The 19,390-nt window shown below is 49.6% G+C and overlaps 1 protein-coding gene across 4 annotated transcripts; it reads right to left on the reverse strand.

Annotated features, from left to right (window-relative positions):
• Positions 1 to 102: 102 nt before the first annotated feature.
• On the reverse strand, positions 103 to 18,907 carry Cndp2 (carnosine dipeptidase 2). 4 transcript variants are annotated; one of them, XM_078029874.1, is made up of 12 exons: positions 18,797 to 18,907; positions 15,234 to 15,352; positions 13,949 to 14,092; positions 11,083 to 11,245; positions 8,555 to 8,643; positions 6,772 to 6,972; positions 5,463 to 5,547; positions 4,376 to 4,536; positions 3,356 to 3,520; positions 1,937 to 2,078; positions 1,556 to 1,703; positions 103 to 789 (listed from the first exon to the last, which is right to left on the reverse strand). In XM_078029874.1, the coding sequence occupies exons 1-12, from the start codon at positions 18,888 to 18,890 to the stop codon at positions 720 to 722; spliced, it is 1,581 nt and encodes a 526-aa protein (XP_077886000.1). In that variant the 5' UTR covers positions 18,891 to 18,907; the 3' UTR covers positions 103 to 719. The 4 variants fall into 4 exon arrangements, with proteins under 4 accessions (XP_077886000.1, XP_077886003.1, XP_077886002.1 ...); XM_078029877.1 differs by lacking the exon at positions 18,797 to 18,907 and adding an exon at positions 18,412 to 18,432; XM_078029876.1 differs by lacking the exon at positions 18,797 to 18,907 and adding an exon at positions 18,109 to 18,396.
• Positions 18,908 to 19,390: the final 483 nt, after the last annotated feature.

Genomic DNA, 19,390 nt, shown 5'->3' on the forward strand with positions numbered 1-19,390 from the left:
CACACAGTGGTATCCCACAAGTACACACATGCTCCACGAGCACACCCCATGGCACCCCACCACACACGCGTGCTCCAGGCCTAAGCCAGGCACAGCAATGCCTTCAGAGGCTCTGTTTTCACTTTATTGAGCAGAGTGGACGGAGAGGCACTGGTGCTGTCACTAGCACTTGCAGGCTGGGTTCCAAGGGACTGTGACAGAGTGGGGAGACAGACAGTCAAGGTCTCAAGAGAGGACAGAAACACACAACTGTGAGGGTCTCAGAGGGACCATCATGGTGTAGGAAGCCTTGGATCTCCCATTTCCTTTCTGGGTGTCCCAGCTGTGCACGCCTGGCAGCAGGGAGGCGGCGGGCGGAGAAGAGCAAGCCCTGTCCACCCTAATTTGAAGGCAGGTGCCTCCTGAGGAACTTGTGCTTTTGGACCTTGGCTGCCTTCTGGAGGCTGAGTCACAATGGCCACCTCTGAGAACCCACCCTGGGGGTCACTCAGCTGTCCCTGATAAGCCCCAGGACTAAGCATTTCCAACTGGCAGCACAGCTAACTCCACCCTCCGACAGCTGGGTGCACCTGTGTCCATTCTTGGCGGTCTGAGAGTGACCTGTAAGAGGAAAAGGGAGGGGAACTTCCACTTCCTGGGCGAGTCAGAAGAGGAAGAGGACAGGGCAGAGGGCAGGATTCCTTCTGCTCCGACTGGCAGTCCACAGAAAACCAGGCCTGTCAGTCCTTTAGCTGAGACACCTCGTACAGGTATGCGGCCAGCACCTTGGTCCCTTCTATGTAGTTATGTCTGGGAGGAAGAACACAACATCACGTCAGCAGGAGTCACAGAATACAGCCCCCCCCCCCCCCCCCCGCCTGCTGAGACTCCTCCCAAGGCACAGGCGCACCCTCTGCTCCTGACCTCAGCTGGAAGTCCTGCTTATCTCTACCACCCCACTGCCAAGAACCAATACTGGTCCTGGTCTAAGAACGCAGGAGGTCACACCCAAGGCTCTGATCTAGGGATCAGGCCCAGCTCGAACCAGGCCTGTCTGCCCCAGGCCCCCCTGCAGGGCTGCACTGCTGGTCCTATCTACCCTGATTCCCCGGGATGAGTTTCTGCTGCCAGTCCTCAGCAGCTCCAGCCAGGAACTTCCCCCTGCCCTGCTCACAGCCCCTGCCTGCCTGGGTCTCTCCTTCCTGCCACTACCCAGAGGCTCGCTTCATCCAGTGGGTTAGAGGAAGCCCTGTCATGTCTGCCTAAGTCAGAACGAGTACAAGTGCCTCAAGCAGTGAGCAGTGACAAGGAATTTTTCAAAAAGGAACAGTAGAGGGGTTTACGAGTGGTAGGAGAACACTGGCTGAATGGTTCACACACCGCTGTCACCACGCCCTGTCCTGCCTCCCATCAAATGCAGATACAAATGCAGGGATGGTCACAGAATCACGCAGCCTGCCGGCCTTTGGCCTTTCTTGGCAGTAGCAGCTGGGAGGCAGGAAGGCAGGGAGAAGAGAGGCTGGAGGGAAGCTCCTCCAGGCACCCACCGCATCAGGCCCCCGCCCTGGAGGCTCACCTGTTGAGCTTCTCATTCTGGGAGTGGGCACCGTCATCGGCTGAGCCCACTGGCAACAGCATAACATTCTTGCCTGTGGCCTCCTGAAATGTCAAGGTCACAGGAATACTGCCACCTTCCCTGGTCAAATCTGGTTCAACACCAAAAACTAGAAGAAATGGAATGAGAGAAATAGTGAACGCAGAGCCTCGAGCTAGAGACCCATCACAGAGGCAGCGATACTGACAGATGCTGGGGACGGCAGCCCAGCCTGAGGAAGTCACCCATGCCCTTCCCGAGAGCACCACAGAGAAAACAGTCATGCGTCCAACATGACATGACAAGGCCCTCAGACACGCTTAGATACGTGATCCCTGGCATCTGTCCCCAAGGAACATCCACCTGTTTTCAGGGCTCTTCTCCCCGCCATGTAATGAGGGTGCTTGAAGTCAGATACCCAGGGCTTCCCACCGTGGCCCATGTACACCTTGAACTTGTTGGGGCTGTGTAGCTCGGCAAACTTCTTAGTCAAGTAGCTTGTAACCTAAACCACAAACAGGAGAGACACATGCTCTTTAAAAAGCGTGGCATGTGATGGAACGTTAGTGATTTACTTGGGCTACAGTCAGTCATCTACAACAAGACTGCTACAACATTCTTTTTTTAAAATACCTTTATTTATTTGTTTGTTTTTATTTGGTGCTGAGGGTTGTCGAACCCAGAGCCTCACATATGCCAGGTAAGTGCTGAGCCACAACCCCAGCCCCAGCTCTATAACATTCTATAATGAGTCTATAGAGTCTCATTTTCTGCTGTTGAATAATGATCCACATAACCACAAGAGCAGGAAATTAGACTTAATCTAGAAATAAAATTCAGTTATCTGAAGGTAAAGGCAATGTTTAAATTTCAAGCATTTTACCCTTTACATAGGAGTTCCAAGTGATGATAATGTTTACATTAAGTTGAAAAAACATGTTTTCTGACATGCTTTATGTTAAGAAAAGGTTGTTTGTATCTCTCCAATGCCTGCGGACACTCTAAACACCACTATGACTATACTTTGAGATAAGACCTTTGTACAAGTAATTAAGGTTCAATGAGTCATAGGCTGGGGCCCCGGTTAGACAGGATTAGTGCCCTTACAGCCTCACTCACTGTTCACTATGTGCACACAGAGAAGGTACTATCTGCAAGCCAGGAGTGGCCCTCGCCAGACACCATCTGCTGGAAGCTTCATCTTGGACTTTTCAGCTTCCAAAAATAGGAGTAATACATTTCTGCCACCTAACCCATCCAGTCTGTCAGCTTCACTTATGGCAGCTCTAGCAGACTAATATGCTTTATAAAAATGGTCGTGAGCTAAATTTCATCTAGGTGGAAAATGGATCTAGGAGATACCCAGTATATGGCCCAAACCTCAGTTCCCGCATATGGCAAGTGGGCCAGTCTCCTCTTCCCAGCAGCAAGGACTTTGATTCCATCTTTCCGAGGAACCTCCCTGGAGGAGGGGGTGACTGCTCTGGGAACCAGGTGGACCCCGTTACCAGATCTGGACCTCAGTTGACCTGAAGCCTTGGGGTGAGGCCAGAGATCAGGTCTGGCTGCCCTAGCAGTGATGAAGGTCACTTTCTTGGGATGCCTGTTCATGTGGCCTTCATTGAGGGGAAGTTTCTGAACTGCTTATTCTATGACTACTGATTAGGCAAGAGCCAAGAGGTAGGGTGCTCAGGGTCTAGGCTTTTGCTCCAGTGAAGTCCCTTGTTCCCCACATCCTGATGACATAGCTCTCGCCCACCCGCACGCCACACTCCTACAGACCTGCTCGCTGACCACTTCAGGAGTCATGTTTGGCACAAGCCTGATGGAGAACTTGCCGACCACCTTCCTAGGAATCACGGTCTTGGCCCCCGACCCGGAGAAGGCACCTTCAATGCCATGGAGGGAGAGGGACGGGTAACGCCAACGGTGCATGAGGATGTCTTTCTGCAAAATCATGACACATGTTTGCTCGCTCACTGAGGAGACAGATGCCGTCTAGCAGTTGGCAGGGCTGGTTAGAGCTGCTGCGGGCTCTGGAACTACTGCCCCTCACCCCAGGGGAGGCTCGCTGGCCTTAACAGCCTCAGGAGCTGACTATGACACTTGGGGGCATGTGCTTGACCCTTCAGCCCCCAAAGAGCTGCCACATCTCGGCCTCTCTGCTGTTCCCACCAGCCTGTCCCTGCTGGCCGAGCAGTGCTACTGCAGGACCCCATGAGGCCTCTTTCAGATCTGTCCACCACCCGACCCTTGGGCAAACCCACAGGGTTGGCCCTGCTCGGTCCCACGCATGTTCTTCTGGAGTTCTGTGCTCACTTTTCTCAGGGAAAGATGAAACTCAAGGGCCAAGCCTGCTCTGCCTGCTCCCATCCCCACCCTAGAGAGCCGGGCCTGTTGCTGAATTCAGTTAAAATCAGCTTTATGGAAACTGCTGAACTGATATCCACACCTCATAAACCAACTTTCCCCAAACAAACCAGGAGTAAAGTCACAGCACAATTTCCACCCCCAGCTAAGTCAACAAGGTGTGGACAGCTCCTGCCTTTGAACTTGGCCCTGTAGGGCGCCTTAACTAACCTTTGGGCCCACTGTAAAGAGATCACGCTTCAGATCCCAGAGATCCCAGAGAAAGCGGAGCCACCCGCCAGCAGGAGATGACAGTGTTCCCCTGCACACCACCTCCAGTTCTCTCAGAGTCGATTCTGACACAGAAAGGCCCTAAGTGTGCCCAGCCTGGCGTGCCCTCCTTTCTAGGTTTGCCACCCTCCCCAGGCGGGGCCCACTGGAGCCCCGGGGCACCTTGAAGCCGTGCAGGAGCGTCTCCGCCCCCACATCCTTGGCAAACTCGTCCAGGTCGAAGTCGATGTGCTCGTAGAGCTCATGCTCCTCCCTCGTCACGGGGGCCACGGCCTCATTGACACCAGGGATGAGGATCTTCCCCTTGTTGTCCATCAGAGAGCCTGGGGGAAGGAGCAAAGGGTTAAGATGCTCAGCAGCTCTCAGCAGTGCTAACTCCAGAAGGTCAGGCAACGCAGAGACCACAGCTCAGCCTCCGGGGCCCACGACGGGACAGGCCAGGAACAGCAGGGACAGCCCTGGTGGTGATGTCCCTGAGCCGCTACCTCTGCAGGTGCTACGGCAGTAGGCAGTCAGTCAGTTATCACGATTCCGCTTTTAGACAAAGACTGAGGAGCAGGGGGGGTAACTGCCCTCAGTCACACCATGAAACCAACCAGACCAGCTGGCTCCAAGCAGGCTCACTCCAAAAGAGATACACCATCCAGCGTTTCACTTTTAAGAAACATCCCACAAGAAACAAGCTGCTCTGGAGTCCAGGAGAAGAAACGGGAGTGGGACTGAGCAGACATCACCTCACCCGAGGCACCTCTGCCGGTCAGGTAGGAAGGGAGAGCTTACAGAATCACGTGGGAGAGAAGAGCTCTGCTTAGCCTCGAGCGGGGACCATGATGGGAACCTAGGTGCAGGCAGCCACGGCAAGTGACCAAAGCCCATGCTCCCAGGAGAGTAGTCATCTCCAGGAGAGTAGTCTGCTGTCAGAGGAGGGATGGCAGCTTGTGCTCCTAAGGGTAGGTTGGGCAGGAACTGGGGTGTCCCAGTGGGGTGTGCGGGTTAGGGCAGGGTCTCAATAGGTGGAGACAACGCACAGGACAGTCCCAGGAAGAGCAGAGGAGGACAGCGTCAGAAATGGAGCACAGACACCTTTTAAAGAAAACGGTGGACAGAAGGAGGGAAGGAATTCATCACAATGGACCAGCTGGTTCATGCAGAACGCTGAGGCGCACTAACTGCAGAGCCTGGAAGCAGCAGCCCCACCAGCCTCCCAACGCAGCAAGTACCGACCGAGGGTGAGCCAGTGCACACTCACCCATCAGTGCAATGAGATCCGTCATGGCCTCGTACACAGAGCCACCGTACACCCCAGAATGGAGGTCTTTGTCACTGCATTCCACCTAGATGAAAACAAAGGCCACTTTATCTGGTTGCTTAGTGGAAGCTTATTTGTATCATGTAACAGCACATCGAACAAAGAACATTCATAAGACTTGACAATTTCCCAAACCAAAACTTGTTCCCTCAAGGAGCAAAGCAAGGTGTTCCTCCAATTAGGAAACTCAGACAAGAAAAAATGATCCTGGATATGCTGACTCTAGACCCTGGGTAACTATAGGTTAGAACAGCAGTCAGTAAGTCAGTTATGACCATGATGAGCTGGGAAGGTGCTCATCTCCAGTGAACATCTGCCACAAAAAGTGGGGATGCCGGCCTCAGGTGCCCCAGGTATGTCTGCCACAGCTATGCTGGGAATACTGGCCACAGGTGAGAGCACGCTGCAGGGCAAGCTCTCCCTTCTTACCCTGAAGGACACAGAGCCTCCTCCAGGGGAGACAGGCCCCATCATTCACAAGGATCATCTCCCAAGTGGGCATGCCCAAGATAAATGATGACTCATGAGGACCTGGAAAGCCTGGGGACCTGGCTCAGATCCACCCCACCACTGACCATCTTCTGACTAGGTAAGGCAAGGCCCCCATGTGAAGGGGAACTCACTCTCAGCACCAGGTCACCTGTGGTGTGTGGAGGGCTGTGATGCCCAGGGCGAGTGCTCAGTTAGCCACGGCCACGATTTCTGCCCTGACTGGGTGACGGGGTCTACTTCCATCACCAGAGTCTGTGCGGGGTCGGGGGGGGGCCGGGGGGAGTGCCACCCTGACTTGGTTGCCAGTGAGGGCAGAGCCCAGCTGGCTCCCCACACTGGCTCAGTGTCAGCTTCTTCCTCTAGGAGGGTCTCGATCCCCACAGTAACTCATGCAGGCGGAGGGCTTCAGGGCTCAAGGCCTCAGAAACGCTCTCCACTTCCTAAAGGAGGCGTTCTCAGTGCTCTGCACACTGGGCCTCCTAGATGGGCCAGCATGGCCTCTCTTCCCACTTGCTCCAAGGCCACAGAGGAGCAACACTGCTCTGGCTGCATGTTTCTCTGAAATGATTTCTGAGCATGGGAAGTCCCATCATCTGTGCCTGGGCTCCTACAATGGCTTGCGGAGCCTGGGAAGTGGGCACCACCCAAGCTTGGTACTTCTCCTTCTTGTATGACTGCCTCTTGGCACGTGCCTGCTTTAGGGTAGGAAGACAAGGAAACTCAGGGCTAGGGAAGAGCCTCAGAACTGGGCACATACCTCAATGAAAAAGTAGCAAATGCCCCTGAGGCCATATGTGAGGCAGGGCTTCTTCTTCCCCAGCCAGTAGTTGTCAGAAATGCAGATGTAGTCCACATCTTTAAAGAACTTGTCTTTCTGGGCAAAAATCAGCTCATCCAGGCCTTCAGAGCCAGACTCCTCCATTCCTTCGAGACAGAACCGCACGTTGACAGGGATGTCCTGTGACAGAAGGCAGGAGGAGGGAGTTGGCTTCTCTGCTCTCCACTGAAATTTCAAATACCCAACCTCCTGGGATAGCCACAGGCAGACAGTGGTCTGCAGGGCACCTGGGCAGGGAAGGGAAGGCCCTTGCCTCATGCCTGGGTAAGCCCTAATGGGACGTCTGTGGACGCCCAGTGACAGCAAATGGGGAATGTTCAGGACAGCCCAAGCTGCTCCCTCTACAACAGAGGGACAAAGAACCTCTACACCTGAGCACCAGATCCTCAGTGTTGCACAGAGAGCCTCTGCCAATGCGAGTAGGCTCTCCCTCACTGCGAGCCCTGGCACCTCCAGCCACTCTAGACATCTTCCAGGTGCTCTCCCAGCTCTACAGGGTGAGGCAGTGGTCCCCTCCCCAGATGAGAAAAGGAAGCTGCAGGTGAGCAAGAGGGAAACCCGAGAGACCAACAGGGCATGGAACAGCAGCCCCAAATGCAGACTCAGGTCTACCGAGACCGGGTTCAAATCTGCCCGGCAGCAGCACAATTCACCACACATACTTTGCCCTCCACCCCCAGTGCTGTCCACAGACGTGTGTCCCCTCCTGCTCTCCTCCTCCTCTTCCACCCTCAAGTGAGACCTTCCCTGGTACCTGGGTATGTGGAATAGGGGTGACAGAGCTATTAGGAGGGTTCTCCACTATACATAACTGTCCCTCACTTTGGATTTCCTAGACCCCAAGGCATCTCCACCGCAAGGCCGTGGCTCCAGGCAGCACTGGAAGGGTGAGGCTTCCTGGCTCCCATGCCTAGTGCAAAGGGCTGCCTGTGCCAGGCAGGTGGTTCTGTGTGTTGGCTCCCTCCTATGCAAAACCACTTGCCAGACCAGAGGGCCTGAGACCCTTTTCATAGCTAACAGTCCATACTTTGACAAAAATGCTTATCTTATTCTTATTTTATCATGATACAAGATAAAGGCCAGAAGCAAAAACTATTCATACAATGTGATCACAACTAGAGTAAAGACCAAAAGTGAGTTTACTAAGAAACAAAACACTAAATGAGTATTTTGAGGTTTGGGATTTTTAGCAATTTTTTTCTCTAATTTACCAACTTTGAACAATAACCACATATTTCACAGCTGATGAAGTTTTTTTTTAAAACAACTTATTTTTAAGAGAATATAAATGGGGAGGGGGGAGCTGGGGAGGAATCTGTCCCACATCCCAAAGCTTGCTGCATTCTGGCAAGTGTCATGGGTACAATCAATGCCTGAAATTTCACATTTTGGGCTGGGGGTGCAGTTTAACTGTAGAGCACTTGCCCAGAAAGAATGAGGCCCTAGGTTTGATCCCTAGCCTCATAAAGAAAGAAAGAAAATTCACATTCCATGTGTTGGCTGAATCCTGTTGACTTTGCTAAGTAGTCAATAGTATGACCTTTGAGTATCTGTGAAACAATTAAACTTCTCATGTTTCTAAGTTGAAAACAGCTATGATCTTAAATCTGAATCACCTGTGCTGATTAAGGTTGCCCAGTGATTGCTCAGGTGGAACCTGGTGAGTGGGTGGAATGCGATGGGGGCAGAGCCGGAGGCATACCTGACCGGTCTTCTGATAAGCTTCTAGGGCATTCATCCAGCCAGCCACAGGCCCCTTATCATCAGTGGAACCTCTCCCATACAATTTGCCTAGAACAGCAATCAGTAAATCAGTTACAACCACGATGAGCTGGGAAGGAGCTCATCTCCAGTGAGCAACACACACACACATACACACACACACACACACTGTCGGGGAAGACTTTCTCTCACATCAGAAGCCCCAGGAGCCAGCCAACATTGCTGGGTCAGGGCGATTCCAGGAAACCTCCAGGAGGTGATGAGCTCTTTCAACGCTGCCTCCCAAGGTGGCTGGTGGACTTCTACAGGTAGGAGGCCTGGTCACACTTAGGAACCACACATGCCATCATCATAAAAGCACCCCAAAGCTCAATCCCAAAGCTCACCCTAAGTTGGACACCTGTTTTGATACAGAATAGACCTTGCATTTTTATTACTCACTTCTCCATTTCTCTTTCTTCCTTTAGTTACCACTTTGAAAACTACAGGACATGACACACCTCCAGTCTGTGTCCTTGGTGCTGTTGTTCCCCTCTCTGCACTTGCTTCTAGGACCACTTATACTGGGGTCTGGGCTGCGAAGCTGAACACCACCAAAGGCAACTCGGGGCTAGAGGAGTGGGTATCCAGGGGTCGGGCCCTCACCAACCAAGAGCAAGGCCCTGGGTTTGAGCCCCAATATCATAAAACAAAGCAAAACACACACCAAATCTCAGATCACTCAAAACCCTCCTCCTCCCTCTGTCACATGACCCAAGGTTGGCCTCCACAGTCCCAGGGTCCCAGCTCATGGGTTCAGGCTCAGCCAGGCTCAGCCATGCGCGAGTTCTACTGTCTGTCCTTGCTGGTTCTCTCACTTCCTCATCCTTAGACGGTTTTAAAGGTCTGGCAGTTTCAGAATGACCTACCCCAAAGCAGCATGAAGCTTAAAGCCATCGTTACCTTGGGAAGTTCCTTTTATTACAAAACACAGCTTTTCACAAAAACTTAAATAGAAGCTCTCCTTAAAAAAATAAATAAATAAACTTGTTTCTGTGACAACCACCAAATAACTACAGTGGCCAGGGCTGTGCTGGATCATAGGTGAATGATAAACACTCCTGCTCCCCATGCTCAGGGGTCCTGATGAGGAGGAGGTGCACTGGTTGGATGTTTGTGATGAAGCTTCTTTGAAATATGAGGAGCTACACTAGTCTGTGGAGGGTGGGTGTGGATGTCCACCTGTTGGGTTCTCAGATTGAGGCCTCACAGAGGACTTGGCAGTAGTGACCAGTACTGGAGTACAAGCAGGTGCTCATGGTGGCTTGAGCACTCTGTTCACGGTGCAGAGCTGGGTTCTGGGGCCTGCACATGGCTCCTCATGGCTGGGCACAGGTGGGAGGAGGAGCAGGGAAGGGGAGGCAGGTTGGCAGGCGATGGGAGGGAATCTGCAGTCAGCTGACTCTTCTGCTTGGTGTCAGGTAAGGAGTAGCATGCTGGGGGCCATGTGGGGGGAATATGTAATGGTTGTGAAGCAGCCAAGGCCTGGAGGGGGGCAGGGCCAAGCAATGCCAGCCAGCACTGGGGGATCCTCAGCGTGGGAGCAGCAGTGGCCCAGGAAGGGCCGAGGGAAGGGTGGGCAGGGTGGGGACAGAATGACCCTTCTTCTGGTGTATGTGGTGGGACGCAATCAAGTGCTTGAAGAGAAAGACAAGAAAGCCTGTTCCCGGGCAGGTGGGTTCACATGGTGAGGGAGCCACCTGGTAGACATGTGGGTGTGACACCAGGAGGAGCCCGAGTGCACAGAGAGGACTAACTCTACAACTTGGTACCTCAGCAATCACACTGTGGTGGGAATGGGACAGGACTGAGTGCCATAAAAGATGCTGCTTTAAACAATTTTTCAGTTTTGCACTGTCACAGGCGGTCCACAGCAAGCCAGGAGAGGCCTGAAGACAGATTCTGCATTCAGTGAGACAAGAGGGTCTGAGCTCTGCCCTGAGGGCCAAGGTGCCAACAGGACTGCCTTAGCTGGCCAGGGGGTGCCCTGTGGCGAGGTGAGGGAAAGTTCAGAAGGGAAAGCAGAGAACCCTCTTGCCAAGCGGGATGGAAGAAGAGGCCAAGCTCGGGGCTCCCAGTGTCCAACATGCTTGCTATATGCACAGGGCAGGCAGGGGACCAGCTCAGCAGGGCAAGGCCCGAGGTTACAGCTCTGGAAGCCACACAGCCTCAGCTCAGAACCTTGCTCTGGAAAGAGCAGCAGTAGCAAGGGAAGCTCAAAAGGCCCGCGCCATGGACAGCACACTTCCAGAGCGAGGGAGGTTCTTGGGACCTGCAGTGACCACAGCACACTTCGCCACTCCCGGAACCCAGCCTCCCGCTGACGTGAAAAACACGCTGTACTGCACAGCGGAAAAAACAAGTGACCATCAGCAACTTTCCAAAACTCAAATAACAGAAATGCTCCTCCCAGCACTAAAAGCACTGTTCCTCTGGAGGCCATTGAGCTCTGGAAGCACTGTCCCTCACCGTCCCGCTCTGTCAAGGTGAAGGGCTCGCTGTCCCAGCCGTCCTCCAAGGATGCGGGCTGCACGTCCAAATGCCCATAAACACATACTGTTTTCTTCTGGGGGTCAGAGCCCAGTTTGCCGAGCAGAATGGGAGGAAGTGGTATCTCCGAGCCATCGGGGAGCTGAGTCAGAGGAAGCAATCAAGGGCAGTCCTGTTAATAAGCTCAGAACTCACATCAAAGATGAAAACAAACCTGGGCTTTCTTATCTGTTCTTATAATCAACTTCTACCGCACAGTTTAAGACCACAATGTTCAACACAGCCATTAATTAGCAAGAATTTCCTTCCCTGAAATCCAGAGTGAATACATTTAAGTATAAATGTATAAGTGAATACATTTACCAACTAGTTTGTTAAACTTTATATAATAAAGTATCATGAAGGTTGAATTCAGGATGTCACTTTCATTATTTTCTGAAATATAATGGTTAAAAATAATTATAATCTTGAATCAAAAGACAAATTTTTAAAATTCTGTATGCAGACTACTATTATGCACAGAATGGGCAACAAATCAAGATATAAAGCAGTACAATTCATATTAAACCCTACTAAATGAAGTAGTGATGATTAGTAGTCCTCTGAGCTTTTTCCCAAAGCCTTATCAATTGTCCACTGTCCTGTAAGAATGGGGAACAGGGATATTAGTCACAAAATCCCCTTTGTTGGAGAAGAATCATGGGGACAGGAAGGCAAACCAGTCAGTTCTTCTCCTCCTTCGTATCATGTCCATGGTCTCCATCTGCGACTGTACATGGGCCCCGCTCACTCATGTTCCTCCTCCTCTACCAGGTCCTATATCCTAACAGAAAGCCCCCACAATGGCTACAAAGTGTCAGGGTAGGAGTGCACACACTCTTGCTGATTCAGCACAGGAGGAAAGGACTGTTCCAGCCAGATTATCACACACATGTATTAATCTAGCTATTAGAAAACACCATTTCTGGAAATATCTGTTAATAAACATAACATACAAACTGAATTGATAATGAAGCTAAACTCACATTTTACACTGAAGAGGTAAAATGAACAGCAAATGAAAATGACAATCAGATCAGGACAATGCTGGTGACAGGCTTAGATCTGTCCACCTCCCAAACTCCAGGGCTCCTGAGCTTTATGTACACAAGCGGTCAGAGAACCAGGCGGGTAGCTGGGTGTCCTGTAAGGACACGTGACTTGTTTTCTCAGTAGACTCTACTGGTAAAATAATACCCCAAGCAATTCTCATAACCTGGCAGCTACCAGTGTGCAGAGTGAGGACTCAATGTCCTTTGCTCACTTGACTGCACCAAAGGCTGGGTTTGTGCATTGGTGGGGGCAAAGAACTAACTGTTCCTTAAACTCCTGTCCTGGGCACAAAGGACACACGGCCTCTGTGATCACAGCCAGAGCTCAGCTGGCCTGAGCAGAAAAATGATCTTTTAAATGACAGCAGATTTTCTCTAAATATATTTCTATTTGACAGAGCCTGAAATATTGAAATACTTCAGCATTTTCTAAGAAGCTATTGGAGCCCTTAGGCAAACTGGTTCTGAAATCCTTAAGGACCTGAAATTCCTGGTGTTCACTTCCCTCTGTAAGCTGGAAACACTCCTGCTTCTGCATTGGCTGGTGCTCCCTGCACACCTGCCTCAGGCCATCAGCCTCTAAACAAGGAGCCCTGCTACCACCAGAATGCTCAGGGGAAGACCAGTGTGCTGTTGCCTCCTGCAAAAGTCTCTGCAGAACTTTTCCACAGTGCTGAAATCTTTCAACTCCTTGTTGAGATAGGTTCAATATGATCTGAAATGTACAACAGCCATTTATAGGAGGCCTTTTCTTTAGAACTGCCCTGTGAAGTCAGTGTTAGATGGAATAAACCTATTTATTGTAGTGAAACAACTCTTAAAAAAATTATTTACCCCACCCAGATTTTTTTATATCTTGGGAAGAAAGGGAGGAGTAAGTCACAACTGCTCTCATTAAAAAACAATATCAAGAGACTTGGTTTATTCTTAAAAGAATGGGAGGAAATTGTTGGGGAGCTGTAATGTTTTAAACCAATCATTGAATTTGTTGTTAGAAGAAAATCTTAAAAAAGAACAATAGTGGACCCTGAGTCAGGAGGCCTGAATTTTAATTTGGGCCTTGCCATGAATCAGTGACACACAGCTCACCAGGATGAAGGGAGCACACTGATGGCCACACTCCAAATTCCAGGACCATGAGTGCAACTTAACACTTAGGTCATCAGGCAAAAGAACAGAGACAAACTAGCGCTTTCATGCTCTGAGATATAGGAGTCTTCCAAACTGAAAATACAGGGCATGAAAATACAAATCACGTGGGCCTCAAAACATCCAAAACCAAAACTAGCAGACCAGGGTCCACAAAGTGAGATTGCTCACTTAAACTGCACAGAAAACAAAGCATTCTCATCTGTTGGAATCCTGTATTAAAATGCCATTGACCTGTGGCACCCCTTCTCTCTCAGGACACGGTGCTGTGTGAATGGGGTCTTCACTATTTTTAAAGTGATATGAATAAAGTGACAGGAATAAGCTTCCTCTTTTGAAAGCATGCTGATTTCTGGGAGAATTTCAGCTATGCTCTATGAATGACCATCACATGAACTTATTCTAGAGAAACTGTCAGCAGTTCTCCTTCCTGGACTGAGCCTCTGCCCCAGAGCAATGTGGCAATCCTTCTCAGAGGCAGGCTCTGCACCAGGGCCACACTTCTTGGGTGGAGCGTCTGAAGCCAAAGGTCCTCCAAGAACTTGCAGAGTCCTGCCAGCCCCTAGGCAGAATCTGGCTTGTGGTTCTGCAAGGCCAGGTCATACCTTTTGTTTCCCAATATCCACCAGCTCCACAGAACCTCCCAGCTGCTGGATATCCGCGGCAGCAGCCTCCATCATCCTTCTGATCTCCCCTCTCTTCTCGGGCCAGGCAGAAACACTCTGGATAGCCACCCAGTTTGCAAGTTTCTGTTGTGGACAGCAAATGGAAAGGGATTCTGAAATGTTGCTCCTTTAGGAGAGAAAGGCACTTGCGGGGGGGGGGGGGGGGGGGGTTTCTGGCACATGAAACTGACTTGCTGCTTCACTCTGACCAGGCTGATGGACACAGGGGACAGACCTGTCAGGTTACTTTTGTTCAGACTTTGAAAATTGTTTGTACTAAGAACTAAAGTGGAACAACAAAATGTCAGGATGTGTATTTTTAATCATTTAAGATGATGTGAACTTAAATATAGAGTTCCAAAAATTAGTTTCTGAATCTAGTAAAATTATAAGTGAAAGATATGAACAATATCTCATGCTATCTGATATCTAATGCTTTTTTCTCATCCTGGCAATAGTCAAGTTTTCTAAAGTGTAATTTTTAGAAGGAGGATTCTAAATATTTTGTCTGAAATATGTCCATCAGAATAACTTTAAAGCATAATTCTTCAACTTAACTTCAAGAAACATTAATATATAATATTACTGAGTAACTTAGACCATGTTAAATATTTACTGGTTCTTTAATATGTAACATAAGAAATCACAGATTGTGGTTAAACAAAATCTCAAATTAGTTGTTATTTCTAGAAACATATTCACACTTTTGTCAAATGCCAAAAAGTATAACTTTTGCTGTAATGAGAAAAGTAGGTAACATTTTTTTTTTCTTTTTGGAGGGTGGATACCAGGGATTGAACTCAGGGCACTCAACCATTAAGACACATCCCCAGCCCTGTTTTGTGTTTTATTTAGAGACAAGGTCTTGGGGCTGAGGATGTGGCTCAAGCGGTAGTGCACTCGCCTGGCATGCGTGCGGCCCGGGTTTGATCCTCAGCACCACATACAAACAAAGATATTGTGTTCGCCGAAAACTTAAAAAAAAAAATTAAAAAATTCTCTCTCTCTCTAAAAAAAAAAAAAAAAAGGTCTCACTGAGTTGCTTAGCAGCCTCAGTTTTGCTGAGACTGGCTTTGAACTTACAATCTTCCTGTCTCAGCCTCTGCTAGGTAACATTTTTAATACTTGCTTTAAATTATGTAACTCATATTGGCTTATTGAAAGTTTCTCAGATTCTAGAATTAAAGTAAATTTCATTGTTTACTAGGATGAAATATTCCCTTACCTTAATGTAGCGGTCCTGGTTTTCATCAATATACTGGAACAGGGTAGTTAGAGCCGACATCTTTCTACTAGACTGCAGACCTTGAAGCTTCTTGGAAGGGAGAACAATCCACCAGCCACCTGTAGGTGGGGACTGAGGTAAGCAGCTGGAAGCACTTGCTGAGCTCTCAGATCAGCACTGTAGGGCCCTCTGCCCTTCCCTTCCTGGGCAGCATTACAACACTCCCATGGCATCAGGACTCTCCAGGAAGTCACTGGCTTCAGAGTCATGATCTCTGGGATCTAGTTAGAGGTTTAGATTCACCTTCCCTTTTCTCAGAAGGAAAATCCACACAAAACCCTGTGTCCAGTGGCAGGTAACTGAAAGGCCCTGAGTTGCAGACAATCTGACGAAAAGTAAAATAGGCACTTCCCAATGATACTAATTTACCAGCATTTAAAAAAAAAATTCACTTTCTTAAAGCAAACAGAGAACTGACCACTTTCTATGACCATTTCAAGATCTCAGCAAAAATGTCACATCCTGTCTCAACAGCCACAAACCCAGAACTCAGCCAAGACAGCCCCAGGCACACCAGATAAATTCATTTTAGGAATGCTAAGGATCTTAGCACAGAAGCTGCCAAAGGGCCGCGTGCTGCACTCAACCTCCACAAGGACCCAAGATAAAGAAACTTCCCCATTGTCCAGTAGGGCAAGTGTGGGTAATGATAACACCCTACACAGGAGAAAGCTAGGCGACAGATTTCTTTTGATGTGGTGCTAAGAATCAAACCCAGTGCCAGCCTCACATATGCTAGGCTCTGCCACTGAGCCATATCTCCAGCCCATGAAACAGGTTTCATAATGTTTTTACCATAAGAAAATGATCGGTGTTTGAGGAGACAGGTATATTTGCCCTGGATTTGAGCATTGTACAATGCATACTTCACCGAAATGCCTCATTGCACTCCATGATTATGTACAATGTTTATGTTTTTGTGCATCAGTTAAAAACATAAGTTTAAATTAAAAAATAAAAACCAAACTTCCATTCCTGGCACACATATTTGCCCCCCACACACATTTTCTAACATTCAGCTTTCACATCTGAGACTCTGACTCCTGCTCTATCTTACAGACGCAGGGCAAGTAAATCATGGGACTGCTTTAAAAAATCAGAATGAAGACAAAATAAAAATGTCTCTAGACTTTCAAAGCAGTGTCTCTCCTCTTTCTTCAAAAACTCAAGACTTAAACAGAAATAGAAAAGAGATCAGCTGTCTGAGCAGATTTGTCCTGAGTGCAGCAAAGTGACAAGATCCTACCACAACTTTATGGGTCTGAAGTGGGTGCAGGGCAAATGCTTGCACACTGACACACTGTTGTTGAACAGCATATATTCTTGGTATAGGGCTCTAGAGCTGTTGTAAATAGGTGACTGACTTGATCCATGTGACATGAAGTGTGGCAGCCGCACAGCAGACTAAGGAAGGTTCTCCAGCTGCACAGTACGGCAGATGTGCTTTCTATATGGGTAGGAGATTACACCACGAAGCTCTCAATGTCCTTTTCCCCTTCTTCCTCACAGACACTAGCAAGAAAGCATGAAATATTTTCATACTCTGGGCCAACTTGTAATGCCCCAGGCTCAGGCATTCATGGGAAGGAGTCTCAAGTAGAACAGAGTCCGTGAATGCTGCTGAGGCATTTTTATCAGTGTTAATGAGTCAAATTTCAGCCATCTGTCACCAAAAAATGCACACAGAGAAGCCACCTATTTACATGAGATGAAATCCTGTTCAGCCAGACCATACCCTACACTGGGTGCTTTTCCTTTGAGTTTCTGGTCACTAAATACCACAAATTCCAAACTCACTGTGGAATCATCTCATTAATATTTTTTTTTTTTTAGTCAATTAACTAATGGCTTTCTAAAGCACTCAAAGATGTAATTGTCTAAGCTGTGCCTGTTGGCCAAGAGTAAACAGACACAGATTGTTCAGTTACCCTGTAAAACCACAAGGACTGCTCAAAGCACCTCCCCTATATTAACTGTCAGAAAGCAGAGCAGGTCGGGCAGATTCTGATTTTTGGTCTCCCAATCAGTACTTGACTTCTGTTTCACCTCCACTAACACCAAAGCCACTAAATGGAACCACTTTTATGTGACTTGATGAAACTCATTTACTAAGGTAAACGCAGTGTGTAGGAAAGAACAAAAGCAATATATTATCCCTCCAAATATATGACAGGCTTCCTCCCCTCTAAAAATATAAAGTTCATGGGGAGCAACATTTAAATAGAGGCTGCTAAGAGGGGAAGGAGAAACGATATGAACTACGCAGCGATATACACAAATGATTCTTTTAATTCTGAGTGTCTCAATCTTTTTCCCCTGAGACCTCAAGGTATATGTTAGAGAACTACTACCCTCACTAAACCGCGGGTGGGGATCTCCTATTTGCCTATTCTAGAATTTCATCCTAAACATATCACGAAACTACTTTTTGCCACTCCTCCCTGCCAACATTCGAGACAACACAGGCTATCAGGAACAGGTCCCAGGAGAGTTCTCCTGGTTTGGTTACCCGGAGTCTGAACCAGGCTGCCTCTCCAGAAGCCAACCACACTGGTGGCCCCCTCTGTAGGGCCCCGGGACTCAAGGGCGTTAGTGCAGGGGACCAGGCACAGACTTCATTTTACAGAGGAAACAGGTGATGGAGTAAGGGGCCTGCCACACCAGCGAGATGGCAAGGGAATGTCTCCCCGCCGCTGGGGAATCCTCCGCCTCAGGTGCCAGGGCGAGCCAGGCCCTGCGCGTGTCTGCAGAAGGCTGAGCGCACGACAGACCTCCCCAGGGCAGCACTAGCTGCACGCTGCTCCCGCCACCCCACCTGCACCAGGTCGCCACGCAGGCCGGAGCCCGGGCGCGGTCGAGCAGGTCCCCTCACCCGCCCGGACGCTCGGCTGGCCCCTCGGGATGCGGCGCGAGAGGCCCCTTCCGATCCGCGACCCCGCTAGGGCCTCTACCGCCGGCCGCGCTGGGGACAGCCGGGCTTCACTGGCTGCGGCCTGGGGCCCGACGCTCCCACACCAAGGAGTGCGACTCCTGCAGCTGCGCGAGCCCTCACGCCTGGTCGCCAGAGGCCTGGATCGCCCACCAGAGAAGGAAGGTCCAGCCAATGAGGCCCGCTCACCCCAGGCGCCGGTTCCGCACCACGTGTCCAAGGCCACGCCCTCAAGAGGCCCGCGCCCCACCCCGCCCGCCAATCCCCAGCCTCGTCCAGGACTGTCTTGCCCCGCCCCTCTCCGCCCCCGCCCACCAATCCTCGTCCTAGTCGGACTGTCTCGCCCCGCCCCTCCACATGCCCCACCCACCAATCCCGGGCCTCGTCTTGCCCCGCCCCTCCTCCGCTAGCGCGCCGTGAGGGCGGGGCATAAAGTCTGCCCGGGGCGGTGGTCTAGAGCTGGGCTTCCCGGCACTCGCCGGGGTTGGTCGGGGGTGTGGTGCTTCGACTGTGGGGTGCGAGAGGTCGTGTAGATCTTCAGTGCAGCTTTGAAGTCCGAAACTGAGGAACTTACCTTGCGTTTTCTGAGTTCCCAGGCTTTGGACCTGATGTTTTCCACCGAGACCTGTGTTTGCACCGCTGTACCCGCAGAATCCAAGGAGTAGCATTCTGCAAGCCACACATTCAAGTACATTCCAGTTTGAGATACTTGATTGCAACACATGCACTATCACCACTCCCAAGAGAAGTCTGTTGGTTTTTCACAATTCCAGGAATTCATGAAGAAAGCAAGCATACCCACCACGATTTGAGTATCTGCTGCTTCCCTTTTTTTAACCCTGGAAGTTGTTCCGCGGTCTGCTAATCTTTTTATAAGAGTATTCTCAAAAGAATTTTGCAAAGCTTGTACACCTTTCACATTTGGGGGCAGGTACAGAAATGGGCGTTTACAATGTTAATCATCATCTGATAAACAGTAGTTAATTATGAATCTCAATAAATATTAAGAAAGTGTAAGTTTTATTCTTAAGGTAGAATCCTTTTTTTCCTGGAAATATGTTAATTATTACAAAGGAGAACTTTCTAGATCATACCCTGAAAAAGATGCCAAATATGCTCCAGACCTCAATTAAGGAGGCATTCTCCAATGAGAGTTGAATTTGGACTT

This window comes from Ictidomys tridecemlineatus, chromosome 13 (assembly GCF_052094955.1).
Source record: "Ictidomys tridecemlineatus isolate mIctTri1 chromosome 13, mIctTri1.hap1, whole genome shotgun sequence".
NCBI lineage: Eukaryota > Metazoa > Chordata > Mammalia > Rodentia > Sciuridae > Ictidomys > Ictidomys tridecemlineatus.

Excerpts from the sequence above, each read along its gene's own strand:
- Cndp2 (XM_078029874.1), bottom strand. The coding sequence starts at position 18,890 with ATGCTACTCCTTGGATTCTGCGGGTACAGCGGTGCAAACACAGGTCTC. Across the intron at positions 11,246-13,948 it reads TGGATATTGGGAAACAAAAG|CTCCCCGATGGCTCGGAGAT; the intron begins GTATGACCTGGC and ends CCTCTGACTCAG. Across the intron at positions 6,973-8,554 it reads CTTATCAGAAGACCGGTCAG|GACATCCCTGTCAACGTGCG; the intron begins GTATGCCTCCGG and ends CTTCTGTCACAG.